At 38.9% G+C, this 27,528-nt stretch overlaps 1 protein-coding gene across 4 annotated transcripts in view; it reads right to left on the bottom strand.

Annotated features, from left to right (window-relative positions):
• Positions 1-6,231: 6,231 nt before the first annotated feature.
• The window catches only part of LOC137273314 (mechanosensory protein 2-like), a 66,377-nt gene continuing 45,080 nt past the window's right edge, over positions 6,232-27,528 (bottom strand). For all 4 annotated transcript variants that reach the window (XM_067805886.1, XM_067805885.1, XM_067805888.1 and 1 more), the window contains 7 exons: positions 19,237-19,352; positions 12,310-12,382; positions 11,832-11,914; positions 9,658-9,861; positions 8,548-8,603; positions 7,285-7,363; positions 6,232-6,948 (listed from right to left, as the gene is read on the bottom strand). In XM_067805886.1, the coding sequence (XP_067661987.1) occupies positions 6,739-6,948; positions 7,285-7,363; positions 8,548-8,603; positions 9,658-9,861; positions 11,832-11,914; positions 12,310-12,382; positions 19,237-19,352 (821 nt within the window). In that variant the 3' untranslated portion in view covers positions 6,232-6,738. The remainder of the gene's footprint in view (positions 6,949-7,284; positions 7,364-8,547; positions 8,604-9,657; positions 9,862-11,831; positions 11,915-12,309; positions 12,383-19,236; positions 19,353-27,528) is intronic.

Here is a 27,528-nt window from a genome sequence, read left to right as displayed (position 1 = left end):
TGGTGGCATAATAGTAAATTGACTGGTGTGAGAAGTGCCTCAATGCTGTGGTGGTGCTGAGAGAATATAAGTCATCAGATGTACCTAAATATTCCAAACCCAAGACATTGACAAGTTATCCCCCTTTGATTGTTAAGGAAAGGTTAGACGAAAACACGTGGCCTATGATGGCTGTTGTTTGTGGGGATCCATGACCACATGGTGTTAATGAGCAGTGTCACTGATGTCGCATCCTTCTGAGTACCTGGCTTGATCTGGCAGGGGTTGTTCAAACATTTGACAAACAGGTCCATTGGGTAACCGGGTCGATGGGATTCCAGGTGCGAAAGTTCCATGACTCACATACGTGAAGCACGGGGTACCGACACCCTTGTTCTGAGTGAGACCACATCGAGTGAGTGGGCGAGTCGGTGAGTGAGTGCGTGTGTGAGGTTTAAACAGTATTCAGGTAATATCACAACCTAACGAATTGATTGTGGAGGGAAACACCATACTCATGTCGGCTTCGTCTTCCTGAGCATCCCCAGTTGCGCAGACCGTTGTTCATGCTGTTGGTCACTGGATTGTCTGGTCCAGACTCGATTATTTACAAACCGCCACCATACAGCTGGAAAACAGCTGGATGTGGCGTTAACCAACACAGTAAAGATACCAATGACACCGATGTGCAAACTACATTAAAGTGCAACACACTACGGGCCGTGGACAACGCGTTCCCCTGGGAAAGGTTAACGCGTTATTGATCTCTGCCTGGTGACGTCACAGGCAGGAATTGATCACTTGCTTGTTTTAATGTACATTTGTTTTAGTCTATATGTGGAGTACTGACAGTTATCAGGTGTCATTTACCCCCAGTGTAAATTTACTCTGGAGATCACGTCAGTGCCTTGCCTTACTAATTAGAGCCAATTAGCCTAATGATCAATCTCAACTATTGACACTGGACCCAGTATACACACTGGCAGTTGGCCCACTGTTCACATTACACTTGTAAGCCAGTGGGAACGGGAGGTCACCATTTGGGGAAAGTTTATTCTTTTGCACTGAAAATATATGTGTTATATAAATCAGAAAAAAATAGTTACGTATGTAAACAATTCATTATCTAATGGGCGTGAGCAGTCAATGTATTGTGATCAGCTGATCGGAATGCACTCAGTAGTGAGTGAGCTGTATTTTACGCCGCTTTGAGTAGTATTTCGGGGAGACAGATAAAAGTGGTAGGAAAGCATTCAAGTCTTACTTGTCACAGCAAGTAATGTACATGAAATGCAAAACGTTATGCTGAAGCCGGATAAATGACGTGTTAACTTCATTTTGTATGTTTCATTTTTTTAACTTGAATCATTCTGTTACATAGTCGAAACCTTTAGATATTTGGTCAAATGACTGAATACTCATCATCATCTATCCGTGATATATTGTTTAAATGAGACAGTAAGTATATAACGTCATGCAGTGCCAGTGACGTTGCAATTTCACAATAGGTCCGAAGGCAAAATAGTGGTGAACATTTTTGTGATTGGATCACTGAATCAAAAGATACAAGTTGTTGACACATGTCATACTGCAACAACGATCGCTGACTGCAACATATTCTCTACAGTACATGCGAGGGTAAGCAGTCTTGATGTGATTGGAATAGGTGTATGCAAGTCCGGCTGCTGAACTCCTGAGCTTATATAATTCCCCATTTTCATCCAGTAATTGATACATGTCCAGTCATGATAATTTCACAATAAATCAACCCCACATCCTTTTCATGAAAGAGTCAGATGTTATAGAAAGTTTTATGAGGAGTGGAGCAACATTTTGAAAACCTTTCTTTCCCTAAGATAAGAAGCGAGTCTGGGGAACTACCAGCAGGTGCTGATCTTGAGAACGAAGAGTACTGGATGGAACATTCTGGGTTAACAGGGATGGCAGATATGAAGAAGAAAGACTGTTTGAGACACCTTAACAAGACTTTGAAGTTTATGCGGTATTGAACAGGAACCCAGTGTAGAGATTTTAGAACAGGAGGTGAATGGTCATATTTAAAAGATAAAGAAATAATTCTGCCTGAGGTATTCTGAACTTTCTGGAGCCTTCTTACGTGTTCTTTAGAGAGTCCGGTGAGAATGTGCATTCTGCTTGGTTATTTACTTCAAATGCTATCTTCACCTGATCCATGTTCACTTTGTTGTGTTGCTGTCCTCCCTCTAACATTACCACAGTTTTCTCATCATTTCGTTTTGTTTCCTTTCAGTCACCCCTTTGTTTATTTCTAACGTGCATGTTTCGGTCTGCCAAAGGATACTAAGCGAAAACTCTATCTTGAATACATAGAGCTTCAAGAGCATTCACTTGGAGAATACGTTAGGTTATAAGTTCCAAATAACCTCAAAATCAAGCCCACAAGCATAGCACAGACAGTAATGGAAACAACAAACCATGTCTTTTGAGCGCTGCTGTTAGTGCCAAGGAAGGGCTTACACTTTACAAGTTGTTGAACCGTCTCTGCTGATTCTAAGATTCTAAGTCAACAGTTCATGTCAAAGTTCTCCTTCAGAATCGTAGTGTGGTGATTGCCAGTCTGAAGTTGATGGTTCTATTAATCAAAACGAGAGCCCTCTGGTTCGCTTTTAAGTCCAGCCAACTTAATACAGGCACAGGAGACTAATGGATTGCTATTCTGTTCCACACACTGCATATACTGTCAACAATGAAATAATACGAGGTTTTGCTACAGGTTGTGACTTTCATCAGGAAGGCAATGGAGTGAAACCAATTCACTGCTATCTGAAGATGCCATGTCAATGTCTGATGTGTGTAGAAGCCCTAAGCTATGTACAGGTGGAGTACTGTAGCTCACATAAATTCTCAGAAACCAACGTCACACCAAATGCTCAATAAGGGACAGACAAAAACACCTCCATGGTTTTCCTTTAAATTTTATTCAAATATCAAACTGAACGATAGAATACATATTATGATGGATGGTTAACAAATAATCCTTGAGCATAGAATTTGATCATTAAAATGTAGAAAAATCTGAACACAGTGACCTCGCAAACCACGAACCATGAACAACATTAGGGAGGGGATGCACACAGTGGAAAAGAAATATTTCATGGTGGTCAGGTTTTAATTTCATGGTGGTCAGGTTTTATAAACTATCACTAATTCAGTATAAAATGGCCAAGAAACTCTGGAAAACTTACTGGAAAATGAAGTTGATGACATCCACTTGGGTGAACCTTCACTGGAAGCATGTGTTAAATTCACAGTTTAGAGAGGATCCACATGTGCATTTCCCATTAACTTTTTTGTACAAAAATGTTATAAAATAGTACGAAAAAAGTACACACCATAGCTTGAACTGCAGGCCTTTTTTCACTGAATTATTATTGCTTTTTATAGAGAGATTTCATTTTTGCATATCAACGATTCAAGTTTGAAGCAATCGGAAGCCATCACAGATATATGCAATACATACTGAAATCAACATCTCAAATGGGGAACAAATATCAAAGTGGTGTTTTAGATGACCTCATTTAAATTTTTACTTTTCCCTGAAATAAAATTACACAATTTATATGCATATCGGATGATGATGTAATCAAAAATAAATTCTAAATATCTTATTTAGGAAACACAAATTAGAAAAGAATCTAGCCAAACGGAAAGTGCTAAAATGTTTTATTTTCCAGAATAACCTGGCAGGTATTGTTCATTAACTGTCAGAATGGTGCATGTGAGTGTAAGTTAATGTGCAAAAATATTTTGAGCAATGGTTTAAATTTACTGGAGAGGAAAACATGACAGTTAAACATTGATTTGGCAGGACCAAGCTTATTTCTTGTTTTACAGATTTGCCTGTCATATCTTTTCAAGTGTAAGAAAAAAATAAATAATTTTCACCTTGCAAAAAATAAAATCCTGATGTTTTTATTGGCCAATATTGGTAAATTACAAGAAAAATGTTTTCAGATTGTGTTTTGCACCATATACACTTCATAAATTGCCAAAAGTAAAATACTCTGATTATTTAGAAGGAGTATGACTGATTGGTGATTATATTGTTATTTTTCATACCCCCTGTCATTAGATCTTCTGATGACAAAGATCTGTTTAACAAGAAATATTATTGGTCTGGCCTTATGAAAGGAACGAGTGGATACATACTGATAAAAACAAAGTATGTTATACAGTTCTTTAAGACCATAAAGTGTCCAACTGAACAGTGCTCCACAAGTAAGTGAAATCACGCACAACACGCCATTAAAAGTAATAGCACAAGAACTGGTTGTACGGAATACAGTCACAATATTGTCAAAACTGGGCGTTGTCTAGCAAAATAAAAACACTGTCTGCACAAGCAACTTGCGGCTTTTATAGGCCCATTGTAAAAACTGGGCATCGTCTAACAAAACAAAAACATTGTCTGCGAGAGGGCCTTGAGGCTTTTACAGACCTATTATAAAAGACTCCACATGGTGTTCAGCACAAATGCAGGGAATGAAACTCAGACCAGTTGCATGACAGTGCAAGACCTGTCCCTCTAAACCACTGCTACATGGGATAAGATGGACAAAAAATCTCCGACCATGATGACACAATCAATCTTGACATAAACACAGCACAAACAGAATCATTATGTTAGCTGCTGCGGTTTCTTTGATATCAGCTCATTGTACAGATGCCTCTAGTTGTAGTCATTATCTATTGCTTAGGTTGGTCCCTCAAGAAATCTTGCTTCGGCTACTGAGAATAGCAACAATGCCAGTGCAACAATGGTCCCAGTACTTCCACTGAAGTGTGACATTTCTACATTGTTTATGAGAGGAAGTGTCATTTCATTTTGTCATATACCATTATCTAAAAACTGACGAGCTAAAAATTGAGCAGTTTTCTCAACAATGACATTTCCATTGAACTTCTAGTTCAGAATTATGAAGACAGTACCAATGCTCTTAAGGACATGACATCCACATTGAGTCTGACAGGGTGAGTCTGCAGCCACTTTCAACAGTATTATATATGCTGTGTCAGCCTGTCACCATAACTGGAGGAAAGAATGGGGAGATGCAGGTTTCAGACATTCACCTCTTTGATGAAACCCTTGAACATGGGAACAGGGCTGAACAACCCAAAAAACATAATAATCCAAAAGAATCTTGAATCTGGAACGATGTGCGCAAGTTTCTGTATCCTAAAGAAGTGAGTCTGGTTTTAAGCAGACTTTAGCAATACTCAAGCAATATCACAGCAGGGAACACCAGAAATTGTCCTCTTACATTGTACACATATGGGGAATTGAAACCAGGTGTCTGGTATACGAATGAACACCTAAACCACTCAGCTACCCCACTAGAATGAAACTTGGCGAACAGTGGTGCCATACATGGTAGCAGAGGTTGATAGATTTCACTTACTGACAAATCCAACTGCACAGACATTGTTGCTGCTCGGTGAGAAAATTGTGGGATGAGAATCCCTGTCCTGGCTATCACCACAACTAAAGAGAAGCCCTAGTTCTTCAACAAATAGTGACTGTACCGTGGAACACTTCCACTGATTCAAGCACAGGACCTGAGGATTTGATATCTTCGCCTTCAGGATCAACAAATCTTGGGTAATAGTTGCTTGGTGACACATACACTGAGTAACATAAACAGATTATTATTGACTATACATGTAGCCATTATCACGAGATAGCATCTACGCGGGGCAGGTTAGTAGACCATGACACTGCAAGTGAGCAGGGAAATAACAGGAGCCTTGCACAGTGTATATAGTAACAAGATAATAATACATGTATGTGATTGTAACTCATTATTATGCTTGATTCATGAAACTTCTTTCAGCAGCCTAGAAGTAAGTTACTGACTACATTCCTATTGAAAGAAACATTAATATTTATAAAGGAATCCACACACCTCTATGGGTGCTACTGAAAGAAATACCTTCTCGAGCAACATTTCACATCCTGTACATGAAATATAAAACTGACAATCAAAAAACAACAATGACAGAAAATTTACAAGCTTCACGGACAACAAACTTGTACATTTATTTACAATATTTTTATAAAAGAGCAGAGAAGGGTTGTCTCCCTTGAACCCCCTCAAATGTTTGAAATGCAGGTGTTCAATTGTATTATCTATCTCTTGGGAACAAGTTGGACTTTGTATTAGTCAGTCAAATTTGTCTACACAATTTCATTTTCAATTATATTTCATCAATCACTTTCTTTTTCTTTTCCTGTGTTATTTTGGTTATTTTTCCTTTCTTTAAGAAAAATTAGTTGCCCTTTCTGGAATGCATCAAAACCTCAAATGTACCATGAAGCATTTCACAATGTAACAGCATATATTGTTTTCATGGAGCAAATCTGAGATGCTAATGTCTTGGTTTTGGCACAAGAGCATCACAATCTGCATTTGTACCTTGACTACATAAATATACATACAATTAACATGCCACATATTCTACCCTTACTGATTCCTGAAGTTGCATGCTGTTAATAAGACAAACATCAATGGAAATCATGGCTTATATTGAAAGAAAAAGAGGCCAAAACCTTTCTGCATTGTAGGTACTATTAGGATAACAACATGCAACGTATGCATATTGACAAATTGTCTGGACACAGAGTTGTTCCCCCTTCTTCTGAAATGAAATTATGTACTACTCCACTGACCAACCAGTATAAGGCAAGTTTGTTGCGGTCACGTTATTTCCAATGACCTTGGCCTACATTGATGTTTTCTGACTTCCTTTTGGAAGGAACGACTGCAGAAGGTCAATGGGGAGGGGGAAAATGATCGTGGAATTCTTCTCAGCAGAGATGGTGTTTAGTGTCTGCAGGTAACGCAACTGCAGAGCAGCGGGAGATTCAGTGATGACGTCGGCAGCTTCCTTCAGAGCTCTGGAAGCCTTTTGTTCTCCTTCAGCCGCAATGACCTAAAAGAAGGAATATCAAGGTCAAATTGTCAGGAAGGTCAAGGTTGTTTGACTTAATAAGGTCAAGGTCCAATGGTAAAGAAGGTAATAACTGTACTGTATGTTTATGTGTTACATCAGTTTACTGATTACTACATGTCTTGTGGTCTTAATGAAACTTGAAATACCTTATCTTCATTGCACATGTTCAGAAGCGCATTAAATGAACTCAGTCGCCATGAAAATGTATGTTCAAACTCTGACAGACAACCACACACTTTACGTGAATTCTGTGTTACACTTATATTCCTAAGGGCCACAACAGTTGAGAGGAAAGGGTTTGAACAAGTTATCTACCTTGGCCCGAGCCTCACGTGCAGCTTCAGCCTCTGCTGCCATGGCTCTCTGGAGTTGGACTGGCAGTCTGACGTCCTTCCTGGAAAGAAGAGAGTCACAATGAAGCAAACATATGTGGCATTTTGTCATCAGACAGTAAAACAATGTTACAAATAGTGCAAACTAACTCCTAAGCTCTAAACAAGAGCCACTGTCCTACAATCCCACAGTATATACTGCAGCATGACTTCTGGGAAAGTAGCTTTTCAACTGTCATGTCAAGTAAGCATGCACACAAAAAGAGGTAGCTGTTGCAACAGCAATATTAGGGTGTAAATGGAGAATTTTGGTCTTGAACTGCCCGGGTCTGAGTAGTCTAACCTAGTAGTATTTGATATCCTAAGGGTCCTGAAACACCACTCAGTAGACAATGTGAAATTATGGCTTTACACTGCTGTTAGCAGTATTCCAGCTATATCACAGCAGCGAACACCAGAAAAGGGCTTGACACATTGTGCGCATGTGGGGAATCAAACATGGATCTTCAGTGTGACAGGAAAACTCTAGTTATATGTGCATGAGTTAAGTAACATTTGGATTGAACAAGAAAGCTTGCTGAATGCAACAACATTAACACTAACATCTGATGAAAATTACATTAAGTGATGCAGCTGTATTGATGCACTGCCGATGCAGATGTATTGAGTGATTTGGCACACAAGCAGCTAATGAAACATCAGACATCCACTGGAATGTATCCTTCCATTAACACAACTGCTTTCTACTTCACAAATCAAAAGCTGATAGTGTGGGCCCTGAAAGGTTTGAATGGCTGAGTGTCATACAATGGTATCCCAAACTGATATGCAATTGGAGCATGTTCAATATGCTGTTCCCTTGTGACATAACATCAGGAAATAGCCTAATATCACATGTAACTGTCTGGTAAAATAATATGCATTACAAGATGGATCATGAACAGATAAATCAGAAGAACCCTCAATCACACCTGACTCTTGAAGTGGTCCCAGCCATTATTATTGCATGAGATTATGAGGCCAAGTCAATACACCACAGAAAGGGTTTGTATTGAGTTTAACAGTTGCTTGCAATCAGCGTTTCCTTGGAAACCGGCATCCTCATCCACAAAGCGCTTGTATCATTATGATCTACTGTATAGTGATAGTTTGTCATAGGCATACAAATGTCTTGCCCTATGAACTCATTGTGGATGGGGACCCATTACCTGTGCTACAATAGGTCAAGGTTGACAATGTTACTTACACTTCTACCCGCTCCACCTTCACACCCCATGGATCTGTAGCTTCATCAAGGGAACTCTAGGGGATGAAAAGTCATAAAAGACATGAGCAAAACATCCATCAAGCTGACACAGCCAACACAAGCAGTAACTCATCTGGCACTCCTTCACAATAGATGTCTCGCCACGACTGACCAAAATAGGCATGTTCTCGTCAGGGGTGGAATGTTACAGCATGGTACGACTGATAAGATTCCATGTCACTATGATCTTTTCTGTACAAACAATTTGTGAATGGATAATTTATTTACTTCTTAAGGACCATTCATAATTCATGGCTTGAAGGGCTGCTGCTGACTTTTATGCCATTCACTTGACAAAAGTGAGTTTAATTTTATACAGCACTCAGAAATATTCCAGCTTCATGGTGGCGGTCTGTAAATGATCGAATCTGGGCCTGACAATCCAGTGATCAACAGTATGTGCATGGATCTGCACAAGTGGGAACTGATGACACATGTCAACCATGTCAGCGAGTCTGACCACCCGATTCCATTAGTTGCCTCTTACGACAAGCATAGTCGCCTTTTATGGCAAGCATGGGTTACTGAGGGCTTATTCTACCCTCGACCTTCACGGTACCTGGATCTAGGAAACAGGCGAGGCAATCTAAATTTGTAGAATCAATCTTGACTAGATTCACTCTTTTAATTGAATCCCTACAGTCTGGACACTAGGGGAAAACATCTGTTGAATATTGAGAGAAGTGAATGAAAAGGCTGACCAATGGTAAGTCATGAAAAATACAACCTAAAAGACACACCCGGAGAGAAGCTGGTCTCATGCACACATCGCTGATACAAGTCATCAAATCAGTTTGAGCCAATACAATACATAACACACATAATACAAAAATACAAATTTGAATAAACATGTATAAATAGCTAAACTTTAGTGATTCTAAATTCTTATCACTTTTGAAGATTTAAAATTGTTCTTAAATTCGTAGGTAACACTTATTTCATGACTTTCATAAAATTACCAAAGAATGCTTAAACCATCAAAACATTTCGTCAGTACTTCTGCTATGTGTGTTTGATTACCATGGAAACAGTTTTCATTTGTACTCATACCTGCATGAGGTGACTGATGGATTCCCTCTCTGACAAAATCTCGCTCAGGTTCTTGGTTCCCAGGACGTTTCTGAGGGTAGTTGCTGCCAACAGTCTGGTGGAGCGGTTGGAGTCCTCCACATTGGTGATGGACATGGTGGCGTTCTGGACCCGGTAGTAGACCACAGCGTCCACTGCTACTGTGACCGAGTCACGGGTCAACACCTACAGGAAACAGAGAGGAAACATGTGACATTGTCAATAATATATATATATTAATCACAAACAGAAATGCACTGTACTTGAGACAGCAGAACACCCTGATGTTACCAGTCCATCAGAGCTCGGGGCCGTGGGGTAGCCTAGTGGTCAAAGCTTTCACTTGTCACACTGAAGGCTCAGGTTTGATTCCCCACATGGGAACAATGCGTGCGCCCATTTCTGGTATCCGCTGACACAGTATTTCTGGAATATTGCTAAAAACAGTATAAAACTGCACTCAGCAATTAGAACTGATATTATTGTGATATGGCTGAAGCATAAATTCTGATATGTAGCAAAATATCTATGACTATTAATATCTCTTACTGTGTTACACACATCAACACAGTACCATGATAGTTGCAGCTTGTAAATGATCAAACAGGTCAGTGATAAACTTCATCCACATCCATTATCTCCACTCATACATATCACTTGAATTACCAGCACTGGTAGCTGAAGGTCAGTTCCAATACGTATCTTTATGAGGTATTATCAGTACTAACAGTATATGTATTGCAGGTCCTCAGAGTAGAAACAGATATCTAAAACGGTTGGTGGTGAAATGGTCTATTTCCCACCTCCATTATGACTTCAGTATTTTTATTAGCATTTGAAGTAAAACATCCCTGATTATTAACAAATGAGGACTCTATGCACCCTCCTTGTTCAATTGTTTTGAATCTTTGTTGTCAGTGCCAGCTTAACAGTTTTCTAGATCTATGATGGCTTTCTGTAAATTCTGTCCGACTCTAGACAAGACAATTCAGTGATTGCTGCCATGTGCATCCACCTACACAGTGACACGTATCAACCAAGTCAGTGTGGCGGGATTCCTAATCCATTTTGAAACCAATAAAAATGTGAGTCCAATATGCGCTTCGCAGGGATGACGCTTTGAAATGGTTACATATTTTGGATAATCAAGTAGGTCTTTGGGTACACGAAATTATTGTCTGCTTATTAATGCTGTTTACTCGGCATGGTATAGAACGACTGGTATGCAGGTTATCATGACTAATACAAAGCTTCACTCACTGTCACACCAAGGACCAGAACACACTGCACAGGAGCAAAGGCACATTAACACCAGCAGACAATAGAACCAACTACATTTTACAATGCAAGTCAATGCCTATGTTGGGAGACAACTCCACAAGTTGACCACACAGCCTCACAATAGATGAAAATGCCAGCAGATCATTTCAGAAACTTTCACAATGCTAGCTGAAAATAATGCCAGTAAATGACATTATCAGAGATATTTCCAATCAAAGATACAGACATGAGAACAGCAAATTTCAATTTTGGAGGAAAATAATTACATGTGCCATCTGCCCCTCTAAAAATCTTAATGCAGTTTTTAGCCAATCTCAACAAATTGATATGTAAATCCTGGCAATCTGCGAATCCATGGAAAATGTTCATGCTTGAAGAAAATACCTGTGGATGATAATATCAGGACACGATCCCAAATGTTTTCATATTACCAGCTGATGATATTTCCGGTAGATGACAAGCACACACTTTCATAATGCCAGTCAAAACCAGTCCGAGATACTGTCAGTCAGTGATGATACCTTTGGATGATAATATCAGCATACAACCCCAAGTATTTAAATCACTAGCTGTAGATAATACAATGATAATTCCAGCAGATCATTTCACAAGTTTGTACCAGTTGATGACAGCGCTTGCTGATGATGTCAGTCAGTGATGATACAGTCAATGATAATACAAGTCAACAATACAATCAATGAGAATACCAAATACCAGTCACAGTAACAGTCAATGATAATACCAGTGAATAATACTATCAATGATAATACAAGTCAACAATACAATCAATGAGAATACCAGTCACAGTAACAGTCAATGACAAAACCAATCAGTAATTGTCAATGATACCTGTGACTCATTATCATCACACTCACCTCTTGGGGTGGCACATCGAAGGACACTGTTCTCAGATCAACCTTGGTGTAGGAGTCCATGCATGGGATGATGAAAAACAAACCTGAGCAACAGAACATGACATCATCATCATCATCATCATCATCATCATCATCATCATCGGTATGCTCAGCTTCAGGACTGATACTAGAATGATATTACTGAACAGCTAACACCAAATCCTGTTGTGCCTCCTGTTAATACCTGTTGGTGTAAGTAACACTGTACCCATGTGGTGAATCAAACCTGGGCCTTCAGTGTCACAAGCAAATTCTTTAACCACTAGGCTACACCGCCCTGGTCTTAGGATGAGCAAGTAAACAGATCATCCATCAACTAGTGGATCAAAATACTTGGTATTTAGGTGGAAATGGTGGGTTCTAGAGTGATACTTGGTTAATTCTCTGGTTATCACTTGCTCAGTTTTAATAGAATGTTATGGAACAAACATGTCCCTACCTGGCCCCTTGGCTCCTCCAGACACCAGACGACCTAGTCGGAAGATTACAGCCCTCTCATATTCTTGCACCACCTGAAACACAAAGAAAAAACAAAACTATGTTTGAGAAATATACCCTCAGCTAATGACCTGAAAATCATGACTGAGATACAAGGCTATTGTCATTATGGACTGATAGTATCCACAATATGCAGATAGATAATCAGAGCTCAGTAATCAATTGATAATCATTTGTAATCATAAACCTCCCACAAAAATCATGTGGGCATTAATGGGACATGAAACAGGAATACATTAATACCACAATCAAGATGATCAGGAATACTTGCGACACACAACATCTTTGTCTACATTTCAGTTTTACGAGTCACAAAAAAAGAAACCCAATGGGACTTTATCACTTGTATATGTCTTGTTGTAAGAAACATACCAAGAAGAAACCCTCTCTCCAAAGTTTACTTTGATGTCTTGTTATTGTGACTACGTATTAATCTCCTGTCCCCAATCGCTGATGCAAGCAACACTAATTTGACTAATTATTTGATTAAATGATCCAGCACAAGAATTAGTAAACACTGTATAATTTGTCAGATAATTTGTTGATATCGCATTTTGGTGTCACTCATAGTAAAGGTATTTGCTTTGTGCAATTAGATCAATAAACTTTTCTATTTATAAGCTGGGGGATGTCAGAACATATCTCTTCTTGAAGAATAAACATTTCCCAAACATTGATTGATTGTTCCAATGGAAAAAACTTCAGAAATATGTAATGTAAATCCTGAGCGAAGAGCCATGGTACATATTGGGACCAATGTCTACAGAAAGTATGGACATTTGAGATTTGCAATTGATCATCAGGCTAATTAGCTCTAATTGGTAAGGCCAGCCACTGACTTGATCACCAGGGTATATTTACACTGGAGGTAGACGACACCTGATAACTACTGTACAATTACTTCTAACAACAAATACATTATAAGAAACAAGTGATCATTTCCCTGATTGTGACGCCACAGGAAGACTTGCATAATTTACCCATATCACATCCTACAAAATGTTACCTTTGTTGCCAATTATGCTATACATTACTATTAACTTTTGTTTTGGACCTGTCTAAGTATGAACAGCTTTGGGTATATGCACCTGTCTACGTATGATGAGCTTGGGGTGTTTGCCCCTGTCCACATATGATCAGCTTGGGGTGTTTGCACCTGTCCACATGTGATAAGTTTGGGGTGTATGCACCTGTTGACATATGATCAGCTTGGGGTGTATGCACCTGTTGACATATGATCAGCTTGGGGTGCATGCACCTGTTGACATATGATCAGCTTGGGGTGTTTGCACCTGTCCACATGTGATAAGTTTGGGGTGTATGCACCTGTTGACATATGATCAGCTTGGGGTGTTTGCACCTGTCCACATGTGATAAGTTTGGGGTGTTTGCACCTGTCCACACATGATCAGCTTGGGGTGTATGCACCTGTTGACATATGATCAGCTTGGGGTGTATGCACCTGTTGACATATGATCAGCTTGGGGTGTATGCACCTGTCCACATATGATCAGCTTGGGGTGTATGCACCTGCTGACATATGATCAGCTTGGGGGTGCTCAGACCTCATTTCCACATGATCAGTCATACTTCTTCATTGTGCTTGATTACGCTGAAAGGATATTCCCATTAAGAGATAATGGTGTTTCTTTAGTCAGTGGAACATAAATTTTGTATTAACAGTGTATCTTGTAGATACTGATGTCACTACAAATGAAGAAAAACTGACATTTTCATAAATGTCACCCAGCCATTCGTTCCCTCGGGGCCACAATTAGAAACATAGATATAAGAAACAGAAGTAAAAGCTGACGTATGAAAAGGGGCGTTGGAACAGATCAGGTTAACCACATAAGCAGGAAGATGGAACGACTAATTGTATCAGTTGTGAAATACTACAGTGGAAATACTAACCATGACATTAGATTAGATGTTCCCGACAACTACTAAAACTGTGCAACCTTTCAGCCAAACCCAAGAAATTGTCTTAATGTCTTCTTCCAACTCGTTAACTCAAAATTTTGAACATAACACCATGGAAACATTCCATCCATAAAAATCTCCAAAAAGCAAACCTAAACATGAGAGCAGCTTTTCTGCCTGTTCCATCACTGGACCAAGAGACATGTACAATAGACAAGGCACTAATGGCCAACAACTCTGTCATCCAACAAATGCCAGCGCTATCACTTTAATGCTCCTCACAAACCACCAAACTAGGATGCATAGTGTATGTACTACCGTCCCACAGACTGCTTGCCTAATACAGATCAATTATTCCACTGACCTTTGCCAATACACCTTATCAGACTTACTGAAGCGGAATATTCCGGAGTATTACAGGATTCAGTCATCATTGCACCAGAGTTAACTATAAATAGAACTTGATGTTCAAACTATAGCAATTTGCTTGCCGATTCTACTGACTGAAGAGAGTTTGTAGAAGATTCAGTTTGTCTGGCCACTGAAATGGTAAATTATCAACTGGAACACAGATAAAGAGGAATGTATATTTCATGCATCTTGCTGACAAAATCATTAAATTTTCAACAATGTAATAGTAATCCACTGGAATTTCAGAATTTCAGAATTTCAGATTATCTCAGTCTCCCTCTGAGCATTTATTAAATGAATGAAGAAGCCAATCACTGAATTGTCTGACCCAAATTACTACATTAAAGACTCCAATGACATATTTGGAATACAGCTGAAAGGGAAACTATTTTGTTTTTCACATACCATGCCCTGACTGCAAGTAGCATAATGAATGACCATTGTGCAGAGGAGGATACATGTCACATGCTACACCAGGACTCTGCCAGCCATTAAAAGGCCACTTGATGACTTCCTTTGAGTTGTCATATTCTGTCACTGATGCTTCTTCTCTTGGAACTCTGACAGTGCTGTCAGTTCATTATATCTTTGTGAAATCAGAAAGAACAAAGTCACTGCATCTGAGAATGTGTGTGTGCCTATGAATGTGCATGTATGCATGCATGCATGTGCTTAAGTGGTTGACAAATTACAACATATGACCTGCACTGAAGTTACAATGTAACACCATCAGTCCCTCCCCTAAATTTAATTATTTAGTCATAAATACTCTATGTTGTTTAATACTGTCACATGGCAATGGTGGGATATTTTCCTTCAGATAATTCCATTCTGAGTGCAAGGATAAGGGCTTGGAGTATCAAATTCTGCCAGCTATTTTTAGCTGTTCTGATTCCACAAGCCTAATAAACATGTCTCTCAAGCAAGGGTTCCCACTTTTATTGCAACCATTCGATCAATGCCATGTTTAAGAAAACACACCAGCCAGATCGAAGCTTGGCTAATCATAGCGAAACTGCCTTGAATAGCAAATATGGATTTTTTATTTGGGGGCTAACCCTTGCAACAAATCAAGCAGTATGACTTGGGAGCTGCCAAAGGATACCATCCTCACAGAAGTCAGCAAGTGCTGCATAGATATGCAAACTGGCCACCACAAGCATCAATAGTTCATCAATGACCTAAGCTGTACACCACATGTATCAATAGCCCATCAATGACCTAAGCTGTACACCACATGTATCAATAGCCCATCAATGACCTAAGCTGTACACTACATGTATCAATAGCCCATCAATGACCCAAGCTGTACACTACATGTATCAATAACCCATCAATGACCTAAGCTGTACACCACATGTATCAACAGCCCATCAATGACCCAAGCTGTACACCACATGTATCAACAGCCCATCAATGACCCAAGCAGCACACCACAATTATCAATAGTCCATCAACAAGATGGACACCACATGTATCAACAACCCATCAATGACCCAAGCAGGACACCACATGCATCAATAACCCAAACTGGACACCACATGTATCAACAATCCATCAATGACCCAAGCTAGACTACCAAATGCATCAATAACCCAAGCCGAACACTACATGTATCAATAGCCCATCGATGATCCAAGCTGGACACCACATGTATCAATAGCCCATCAATGATCCAAGCTGGACGCCACATCAAGGAAGACAATGACACAACCCACAGTCACAGATGGCCAGTGTATATATTTAATGACGTCTTAATATTCCTTGAGGTTGGCCCTGGTACTTGAATTTTAAATTTTCAAAAAAAATGAAGGTTACGACAAGGATTCCATCTTTTCTGCCAAATCAGATAGTTTGATTAACATGGTATTCCTCCTCTGTGAGTGAGTGAGTGAGTGAGTGAGTGAGTGAGTTAGGTTTTACGCCGCTTTTAGCAATATTCCAGCGATATCATGGCGGGGGCCTCACATGTGGTACCCATGTGGGGAATCGAACCTGGGTCTTCGGCATGACGAGTGAACGCTTTAACCACTAGGCTACCCCACCGCCCCTCACCGACTGTGACCACCCACAGAATATCAATCCTATTAAGCTTAACTGCAATAATTAGGCAATGAGAACCAATTCTGCCCTGGAAATGTGAATGGAAAAGGTCTTTGAAGCAAAGATGCTTACCTATGTAACAATGTAAGTCAGTAATCAGCACCTCAAAATATGCCAGTCTGACTTATAGGTCTTCAGACGCTGACTCTCAAAGCTCATAAGTGTCATCATTCTTCAAATGATTACCACCCATAAGTAATTTGAGTGATCTGACTAACAAGGAGGTATCTGAAGAAATGTGCTGTTAAACTTGATAGGACTGGCAGGCTGTCCTTACCCTGAGCATTGTCCTTCCATCACAGAGGTAATAGGGTACCTGGTTTTCAGTGAGGTCAGTTTCACGCCACTTTTAATTCCAGAAATATCAAGATGTCAGACACCAGAAATGGGCTTCACACAGTGTGAGAATCAAGCAGAGTTTGGGCATGACTAGCAAAAGCTTTCACCACTGGGCCACCTCTCCACCCCTTATTATCTGAAAGTTATATCAGTTTCTGTGGTTCCAGAGAGGTGAGGAGATATGTCACATTCAGATTATTGCGCTGACATGGTCATATGCCCACAAGTGTGCATACAGCTACTTGTACTAAAGTTATGTCAAATATAGAAAAATACCTATTTTTTAGGCTGTTACTCTGTATCCCTCAAATTTACACAACTGCAAAAAGGTTATGTCGAAAAAACTCACTTTCCTTCTAAATGGGCATCCCCAGGGATGCACAAGAGGATATCCAGAAACACATATTTACTTGTAAAATCGGGCAAAACTTATACAAAATATGGGTGAGAGAGAGATATTGAGTATGATTTTACGCCGTGTTTAGAAATATTCCAGCAACATCATGGCAGGGCACACAAGAAATGGGATTCACACATGGTATCCATGTGGGGAATAGAACCCAGGCCTTCAGTATGATGAGAAAATGCGTTAACCACCAAACCGCCACAAAAAAATACAAATAGCTGCTGAAAACATTAGATAAACTATAGATGGCAATTTGGTCATTTAGCCAGGCATGACAATTGACCGTCGACTCACCTGGCATGAAATGCATGCGCTGCCTACTGGCACAAGGAGTCCTTTCAAAGATATTATTTTCCTTTTCATGTGTGTTGATTGACAGGAATAGACAATGTTTATATATATCTTAGCACTTGCCGTGTACTTCCCTACTTGAATTTCCCTGTGGAATTATCATATCTTATCTGGTACCTCTATCCCCCAGTCTGAACGCAACCATCATTTGCTTCATCTGTCCTGGTCTTGCTTTTGAGATGACCCCACCTCATAACTGTTTCTTTTCATAATGATAGAGAGACATCATGGTTGTTACATCCTTCATAGTTTCAGCATGAAAGTTATTATTTTTATGTCAGTTATCGTTCATAATGAACATAAATCTAATTTCAAAATGCATGTTTAAAAAGTGCCCTCTGTAATGCAATATCGTCACACTCTAACTTGCACAGAGCAATGGTTTGTTCCAAATCAGTCGCTTGGGACTTTAAAACAATCTGTATTGTTAATTTCTGCACTAATCTCTCCTCTGTAAACACCTACATCTATGTTTCCTATCTCCCTACCACAAGAACTGTAGTTAGGCTGAACTTAGTTAAACAGGTATTTCACACTTTCACATATCAACTACATAAACTGTTGAGATAACGTCAAAAGTCAGTTTTCTCCTATTTCCGACAGTACTACAGTCCATTTTACAGTGATCAAAACCATGGAGATACCATGCTGCAGTTGATTCCGAGCTGACCAGTCCATATTTTAGTCCCTTAAACCTGAGGCCACACTAGGTAACAGCTAGTCTGTCTCACAGTCCCTGAACCACATTATTTTCCCTACTATCAAGCAATGCACTGCTACAACCTTAAAAGAGGCAAGTCCAGATTTCCTCAAGTTCTGAATCTCTGGTCTCCCTGGGGCTCCTTTTCAATATGGCTTTGACTGTTGCCAATAAATTCACATATATTCAGAGACTAAGCATTAGACTAAAGGCAACTATGCTAGTTTTTAAGAGCTCACTAAGGGGATTGGGTGGTCAGGCACATTAGTCGAGGACACAACAAAATCCATCTCTGAGCAGATGCCTACCAAAAGAATAGCATGTATTTTCAGTTTGGAATTGTTAGACTTATAGTCACAGTGCAACTGACCGAATGTGTAAAAGTTGCCCTACAATGCAGTCAGTCAAATTCAAATAGAGACTGAATGGATGAACAACACTCACTGCACATAACTGGACACAATTAAACAGCTATGTCACAGAACCCAAGTATCCAAGTTGGGGATTATGTTCATCAGAATTCCTAAGCGGTTAACCCAAATTGTGGCAAATCTGGAATCCGACCAGTGTTCATTGCTAACAGGCTGCACTTTGACATTGTTGAGATGGCGATTTGTTACTGCACATATGCTTACCTTCATACAGAGACACAGAGAGAAAGGGAAGGTGCAGACGATAACGATGAGGGACAGGAAGTACAAGACGTAACCACAGCAACCGATACTTCCACCGTCATCAGCAGACTGGTGACCTGAAAAAAAAACAACACAATAAATGTACAAAAACATGTCTGTAAGTAGTGGTTAACCCAGGCATAAACATGTTAGGGGTATCATGACACCCTGGGGTCATGTAATTGTTTAGTAACAACAACAACATAAAAACAAGGCAAGGAAAGGTCAGGTATTAAAGCAGCACTGAACTGGCAAACATTAAATGAAGTAGTTTGAAAGAACAGCAAATCAAAACATGTACTCAAACTTTAAAGGTCACATGCAACCAAAAAATCAAACATAATTAAAACACATTTATCACTTATTCATGACATATAATATACACTGCTGCTTTTAAAAAAACAAATAAACACAATTATAAGCGTACAATCGCGATTCAAAAGTGCAATATTTTGTACATATAATCTATTCACTGCGCATGCGTTATGGACGCAGCGCAGCACAGCTGTTGAAACCAGTTTTCCCCCCAGCGCTGGGGGGAATTTAGTGAAACGTTTGAACTCCGATTTCGCGGGCTTTTTTTTCATCGCGTTTTTTTCAACTTTATAGATTGAATTGGCATTTTTGATGATTTGTTTCGGTAATTGCATACCAAAAGGTACCAGAATCTGCAAAGTTGTGTTTTACGTTGCATGTGACCTATTAGTTTAAACTAAAGTATATTACTTATGAGTTGGATTGTGTCAGCAATTTCTCAAGCTTCTAAACTCACTCCATATAGAGATAATCTGCTTCAATCAAAAAGAAGTAATGCAAATGTGTTCAAAAGCACTTTGGTAATGTAACAAATACTCAGTCTCCATAACTACAATTAGCGAAAGTAATTACAAACATGGAAAAAGACAGCTGAAAGGTTAACGACAAGAATGAAACACTGCATGAATTGCACAATGTAAACACAGGTCTGTTACGACAGGACTGGCTTGTATCATGCAAACTGATACCAATAACTCCCATGTCACTGTACAGTGGGTGCTATGCAGGTAGATATGCATTTTACTTCAAACAGGTAGATTGTCAGGTTGACTGTCATGAAGAGAAATGGTCCATGTTTCAGAATGATATATACCAATATCCCTGAACACCCAAGTGCTAGACAGGTACATTGTAATGAATCAAACAGCCTCTGTTTCAGAACATCCATATATACCAATATCCCTGAACACCAGGTGCTACACAGGTACATTGTAATGAATCAAATAGCCTGTGTTTCAGAACATCCATATATACAAATATCCTGAACACCAGATGCTAGGTAGACTGTAATGAATCAAATAGCCTCTGTATCAAAACACCCATATACCAATATCCCTGAACACCAGGTGCTAGACAGGTAGACTGTAATGAATCTAATAGCCCATGTTTCAGAACATCCATATGCACAAACATCCTTGAACACCAGGTGCTAGACAAGTAGATGTATGACACAGGCAGACTGTCATGAATAAGTCAACACTTCAAAACACCCATACATACCAATCTCCCCATTAATGCAAGTACTGATAGCTAGATATCAAAACTCAAATCTAGCTTTTGTGTCATCAAAGATCAGAACACAAGCATATTTGTCACAATCACATTTTCTGGAAGGATCACAAGTTTTACAACAAAGTGAAAATAAAAATAACCTACCTGAATGGCAACACTGACAGGACATACAATAGTAACCCCACCACAGTACCACTACAGACACGCATCAATCTGATACTCTCTACAGAATGAGGATAACTACCCATGTCCTCAGAGAAGGGATAAACTTTATTCGAGCTCCCATGTCCACCCGTACTTGTGCCTGGGTATGTATCACTAGGCTTTGCTGACCGATGTGCATTATCAAGATCTTTATAATGTTCGTCTATAAGCTCTTCCCTCCCCTGTTCATCCTCCTGCCCTTCCTGTCCACGGAACATTGCAGTCACCTTGAAAACTTGGGGTCTTGTGACCTGAGTCCTGGACATCTAGCTCAATATTGTTGCTACTACTGTTGTTTGTCTCCATGGTGCATAGAATGGGTCACCAATACCTTTATATATTCAGTGTGCCGCTGCACAGAAGCCTGTTCAATGGGTTTACAATTCACTCTGTTCAGACAACAAATTCAGTGGGGGTGGTTTAGCCTATATACTACACACTGACACGGTAAGTGAAATCTTTCTTATCAGTTACTGTAACAAAATATCCTCTAGGGAAAACAAACATACCTGGTTTCTACATCTACACTGAAACCACGTATGACTGTATGCAATGAAAGATTATGCAATTCAGGTAAAATGTAAATATAAATACACCCTTGATCAAACAATAACAGATGATACTGTCACTCCCATTCAAATTAATCTCATGTCAAGGACAAACTACACAAGCAATTTTGACAGAAACTAGGTAGTGACTGATGCATGAAGACGTCATGAAATTATGCAATGTGAACACTTTCATTGGGACTGCTGTATCTACACCCGGTCCTTGCGAAATACCCACCCCTCAACCTCTAAACAGAGAACTTTATCAGAAACACTATTCTAAAAACAGACTGATAACAGCTATAAAAGCAGGACATACCCTGAAAGAGTTCTTATTCATTGATTCCATCCCTTGTTTTGATGTGTGAACATAGTAACATATTTGCAACGGGTAAGTATCTTGGTATCACTAAGTGAGTAAGTAATCCTTCTTTAAATCGATTTTGATTATTTTCGATCATCTAAACACCACCATGTTTACCACTAACTATAACGCTCATATACTCATAACTCTCTCTTCTGGGAGACATCATGAGACTCTTCCGTAACATGTCAGTATTTCTACAGACACCATCCATCCACAATAGCACCAAGTAATGGACGCTGTGGCATCTTTTAGTCATTAATCAGAGATAAACTGTTCAGGTTCCCTTATCCTAACCATTGTCCCACACTCAGGTTGCCAAGTGGGCAGACATTTCCTCATATTCATAATTATTAAAGGATGAAGACAAGTGATGTCACAAATCACTCTGTAAGAACTGCTGCAGTGAGTTGAGTTGAGTTGAGTTTGGGGCTGCTTTTAGTAATTTTCCAACAATATCACATGAGGGACACCATAAATGAGCTCAATACATCAAACCCATGTGGGGAATCAAAACCAGGGTTTCTACATCACAAGTGGTGCTTTAACCACTAGGCCTCCCTTTTGCCCTCAAGGCTTGCTACTAAAAATATAGACTCTCCCCATACAGTCATAAGAAACAAAACATTTTTAACAGGCCTTACACGATTTTCATATCTGTCAAAAGCTTTCACATGATGCTGAGTGATCTGACAAATCCATCTGTTACCAAGGTAACATCTAATGGAATGACCCACATGCATAATACATGACATAACATACTTGTCTTTTCATCTTCAAATCTATGCTGTTGTACAAAAGCCTAGAATCTGATTAATTTGACAACCATTACAAAATGGGCCTAAAAGAGCTTTTACTGCAGTGTTTCCAATACAAATCTTTCAGCAGTTTTACAAATTAAAAAGAAAGCTATATATTTTTTTTAATTAAAAAAAAAACAGATTGAAATTCCGAAACTAGACAGGAAAAGACAACTTGGTTGTCACTGAGTAATACTGTAGTCTGCACACAGGCACTTATAAGTTTTTAGCTCTGCTATTTCACCTTTTTTAAACACCTGCCATCTGACATATTCAATACTCAAACATTGGGAAACAGGACATTATCCAGGACGCAGAAGAATGTGGCCATGTGCGTGAATTGCAACTGGAAAAGTTTCTTAATGGAAAGAATTTCAGAAATGTCAGGTTGGAAGAAAATCCATACCTTAATGGGTGGGTCATTACAACCTTCTACAGAAGTAGGCTGTCCAGTAGGAAAAAAACCTCATCTCCAGATCTGCATTAGATGTCTTAAACAAGCCAATTGACACCTCACAAACTGTCTCACAGCATGTTTACTCTTAAATGTCAGCAGTATCTGAACCTCCTGGGTGAAATTCAAGAAATACAAATTTGATAAGCTACTAATCTTCTAGGTTCAATGACTTACTCAGAAAGAGAAAACCTTCCTACCCCCCATAAAACCATACTGATTTGCATTTTGTTCTCATTTAGTTCCATCAAGGTCAAATTCCGAAATGGAGAAGATACAGTCGATGCTAATCAATAGTCCACAACATCCTGACATAAAATGGTGATATGAAATATGAAGGTTTATTTTTAAACACAAGATTAATATCTCACACGTCAAAATCACTCCATCTTTTGGATTAGAACAGTTTTCTATTCACATAATTCAAAAAATTCTCACTATATCAATTTTATATGTGAATGATGAATTGATTCTAATTGACTTGATTCTGTTGAAAGTTTCTGTTCAAGATTGCATCCAGTAAGTGGATGAGTGGATGAAAGGCGATCTCCAGACACTCATACACTCTGGTGGTTATCCAAACTGGGAACACTGAACAACCATTTCTTGGTGGAAGGAGACAATCACGAGACAATCACTAATTAAATGGCCCAATCAGTTTCACATGTTGTATACTTTAAAATTGCACCATGTCAAAGGAAAAGGATGAATCAGTCATGACAAGAACACATCATATCCTCAAGACGGACAATGGCGCCAATAAGACCAATATCTTATCACAACCATCAAACCAATAACAACCAATGTGCCCCCAGAGAAAACTTGATAAAATCTCTACAGACATGTGATGCCCCCTCCCAACCAAATTATCCTCATTTTTCACTCTCTTAACTTGAATAAAGTCATTCTGACAAACCTGTTGTTGCGATATTGAGCAATGATTACCACTGATGAACCAATGCTTGTTATTCAATACCAAACTTAGTAATATACCCAGCATTCTAGAAATATTCCACCCTTGACAAGATAACATATCTTGAGCACTGATCTACCAACAGATAAATGGACTTCAAGGGAAGGTATCAATACAACAGGTCTTACTATTAGTTAAATACATACAAGGGCGCTCCAAAAGGTCAGGTAATAGAAAATGTTCAGTGCAGCTACAACGTGCAAGTTTTGTGCAAGGTTAATTTGAAGAATAGTATTATCAGTTTTTAAGGTCACTTGCATGTATAAATCAGAAATAATTACCATCAAAGTAAATATAGGTGTATAGTGCAAGTACCATCATCCTAACACTAGATCTAAATATACTACATACTGCTTTCCACTCTGTGAAACCGTCACAAACATGAGCACTTGTGAGGTCAGCACTCTTCATATTGACCAGATTTAATATGTTGTGGACAAAGGCCTTAATAACCCCATCGCCACTCTAATAAGCAAATATCAAGGACAGCCGACATCTGATGCTTTCAGCTAATATATACAAGCTACATCCTTACTCAGCAAACACTAGCAGCAGGAGCACTGAATACACATCACGAATGAGCATAAATGAGAGTAATGAGTGTTGAGGGAAGTAGTACTTTAATCAATACCAATGCATCAGCTGACGGTGATGCCAGTATATGTGATGTTAGCACCTCTTTCCTGTATTGTGGGGTATACTGACAATATAGTGTTTGGGTAGAAGTTGATTTTGGTGTTAATGAGCGCTCGGTGTAAGCATGGCTGCTTATAAAACAGAGTCTGCTCTCCCATGTCAAATAGTGAACAGTCTAATTTTCTAAAGAGGAACTCTAAAGGATTATGGAATAATGGTTTCCACAAAAAAAATGTTTGACACTACTTTTACAATTTCATGTATGGAATCTTTACTGCCCTCAGATTCCTGTCCTCAGTGTAGCTTTGGAAATACAAGAATTCTGACTGTTACTGTAGAACTGACATGACAAACAAGCTTATTTCATAATCTCAATTTTTACATTTGTAACTGTTGTGAGGATTGCCAGACAAACAGAATAATGCCGGTGTTACCAAAACAATTAATCAATGTCAAAACAGTCACTGTATTCTGCAAGAAACCAATCCCTGGCATCCTTGAATCATCCATAATGTCACGCAGGACATTTTGGGATGGGGATTTCATCCTTGAAATTTGAATTTGAAATGTATCAAAAATAAAAATATTTGACAGCATTGGGACACATCATGTCAAAGTGTTGTAGTTGACATAGATAATGATATTGGGATATTTTATACTTGCTGCCAAAACATAGCAAAACCGAAAACCCAGTTAGAGCTGGGTTAGAGTCACTCTTCACAGCAAACGTTTGTAACAGGCAACAAACAGAATCAGGTTGTCAGACTTGCTGACTTGACTCACACATGGCATCATATCCTTCTAGTGTAGAATGATACTCATACTGTTGATCTCTGAATTGTCTGATCCAGACTCAATTATTTACACATCACTCATGGCCAGATAGTTGGAATATTGCTGAGTGAAATAAACAACCAACCAACCCAAATCTTGTAGAAGTTTCATCATGTTAAAGGCCCAGATTTGATTCCTCACATGAGTACAATGTGTAAAGCCCATTTCTGGTGTCATCTGCCATGATATTGCTGGAATATTACTAAAAGGTGTTGAAACTAAACTTGTTCACTGACTTATAGAAGATTCAAATCCATTCATGCATCCAGGATTCTTCCTATTGACCAGTGAAGAGGACAGGCTCTCATTTTCCACAGTTCCCTGTCTTGTTCACAAGTAGAACTATTTACACATCTGTATATGTTATGTTTTTTTGGCAGTTTGAAAAGATCTTGTCTCCTTTGAACAAAAATCAGCAGAGAGAATATACTTCAACAGGAATATGTCATCATCACCAACAGAGACAAGCCCAAGTTGAACTGCCTAAATCAGTCTGGTAGTTATGGAGTTTACATGTTGAATAAAGAAAACCAAATTCATGGTCTTATTTGCACTGCTCTGCACAAGCGCTGCCTGAACAACCCAAGGACTATCTGTAAAGAATCATTATTACCTGTGTTGGCTATTGCTCACAATATGCAGATTTACAATCAGAGCTTAGTAATTGATCAATAATTGATTCTAATCGTAAACCCAACCACAAAACTCATATGGCCAATGGAACACAATCATAACATCGAACAAACAAAGCATTCACTGATTGAGATTAAAGATGCTTCCTGTTGTTATGCTCATGCCAGTATATTGTTTACATTGCAGGAGTATATTGTTTACATTGCAGTTGTACGAGCTAGGAAACTGCATCTTAACGATAAGAAACATACTGTCTTAAGTTTAATTTGATATCTATATGAATATTGATTAGTCTCCAGAGCTCACTGCTAGCACTAGCATTGCAACTAATTATTTAATCAATCCCACCAGCACTAATTCTTTCCCTATGAAAATTTACACAATTTAAATGTCTTTGTTGATTATTTGTTTCATATTACACATTTTGCTTTCACAACAAAACACAGAGAAGGACTGCATAATTTGCTGGTAACAGAAAATGTTTATATGTCATCAGTGTTTGAACAAAATGTGTTCCCTACTGCTCGATCTCTGGAAACAAACTAGATATGTGATTTCTGACAAGCTCTTCACATCCCTTTCCAACATATACTTTTCTCATTTTGCACCCAAGTTAAACAGTGCAGTCAAACCCTCTTTTCCTTTAGTGACTGGTAAAGACTTTGCTCCCAAATGCTGCTTCCAGAATACTGCTGATTATTGTTGAATGTAATGAAATATAATGAAATATTACTTAATACCATAGTCTTGCTGGGCAATTTGACTGTGAATTCACAAGGGTTACTGTAGAGGTCAAACATAATAACACAAGACTTCCACATTTATGTTTGCAACTTCAGCCTTCTTCAGCGTGAACTAAAGAGAAATCTAAATTCTCTTTCCATCTACATGTCCAGTGTAAGCAGCAGCCATTCAGGGCTATTACCATTGCAAATATTGAAGCTAAAAAATGTCATTAATTTCAACAACTGAAATGGATCCTTTGTTTTTTGTTTGCAAATCAGAGTGCAGTAGCATCAAGGTCTTTGGCATGATAATCAATGCTTTAACCAGCAGGCTACTTCACAGCCCCAACAGTAGAGTAATCAACCGTGCATATTTATAATTATTGAACATACACACTGAGACACAAGGCTGTCAATACATGATCAGTCTTGCAAACTTAAAATGCTTGGAATTCAATTTTAAGAAGTCTGGAATATTCATGGTCCACTGGTAGTATTTGGGGGTGACTAGTGGAGCAATGAAACTATTGCATT

The sequence above is a fragment of the Haliotis asinina genome, chromosome 2, assembly GCF_037392515.1.
Source record: "Haliotis asinina isolate JCU_RB_2024 chromosome 2, JCU_Hal_asi_v2, whole genome shotgun sequence".
NCBI classification, from domain to species: Eukaryota; Metazoa; Mollusca; class Gastropoda; order Lepetellida; family Haliotidae; genus Haliotis; species Haliotis asinina.
This window is presented reverse-complemented; position numbering and strand designations above follow the sequence as displayed.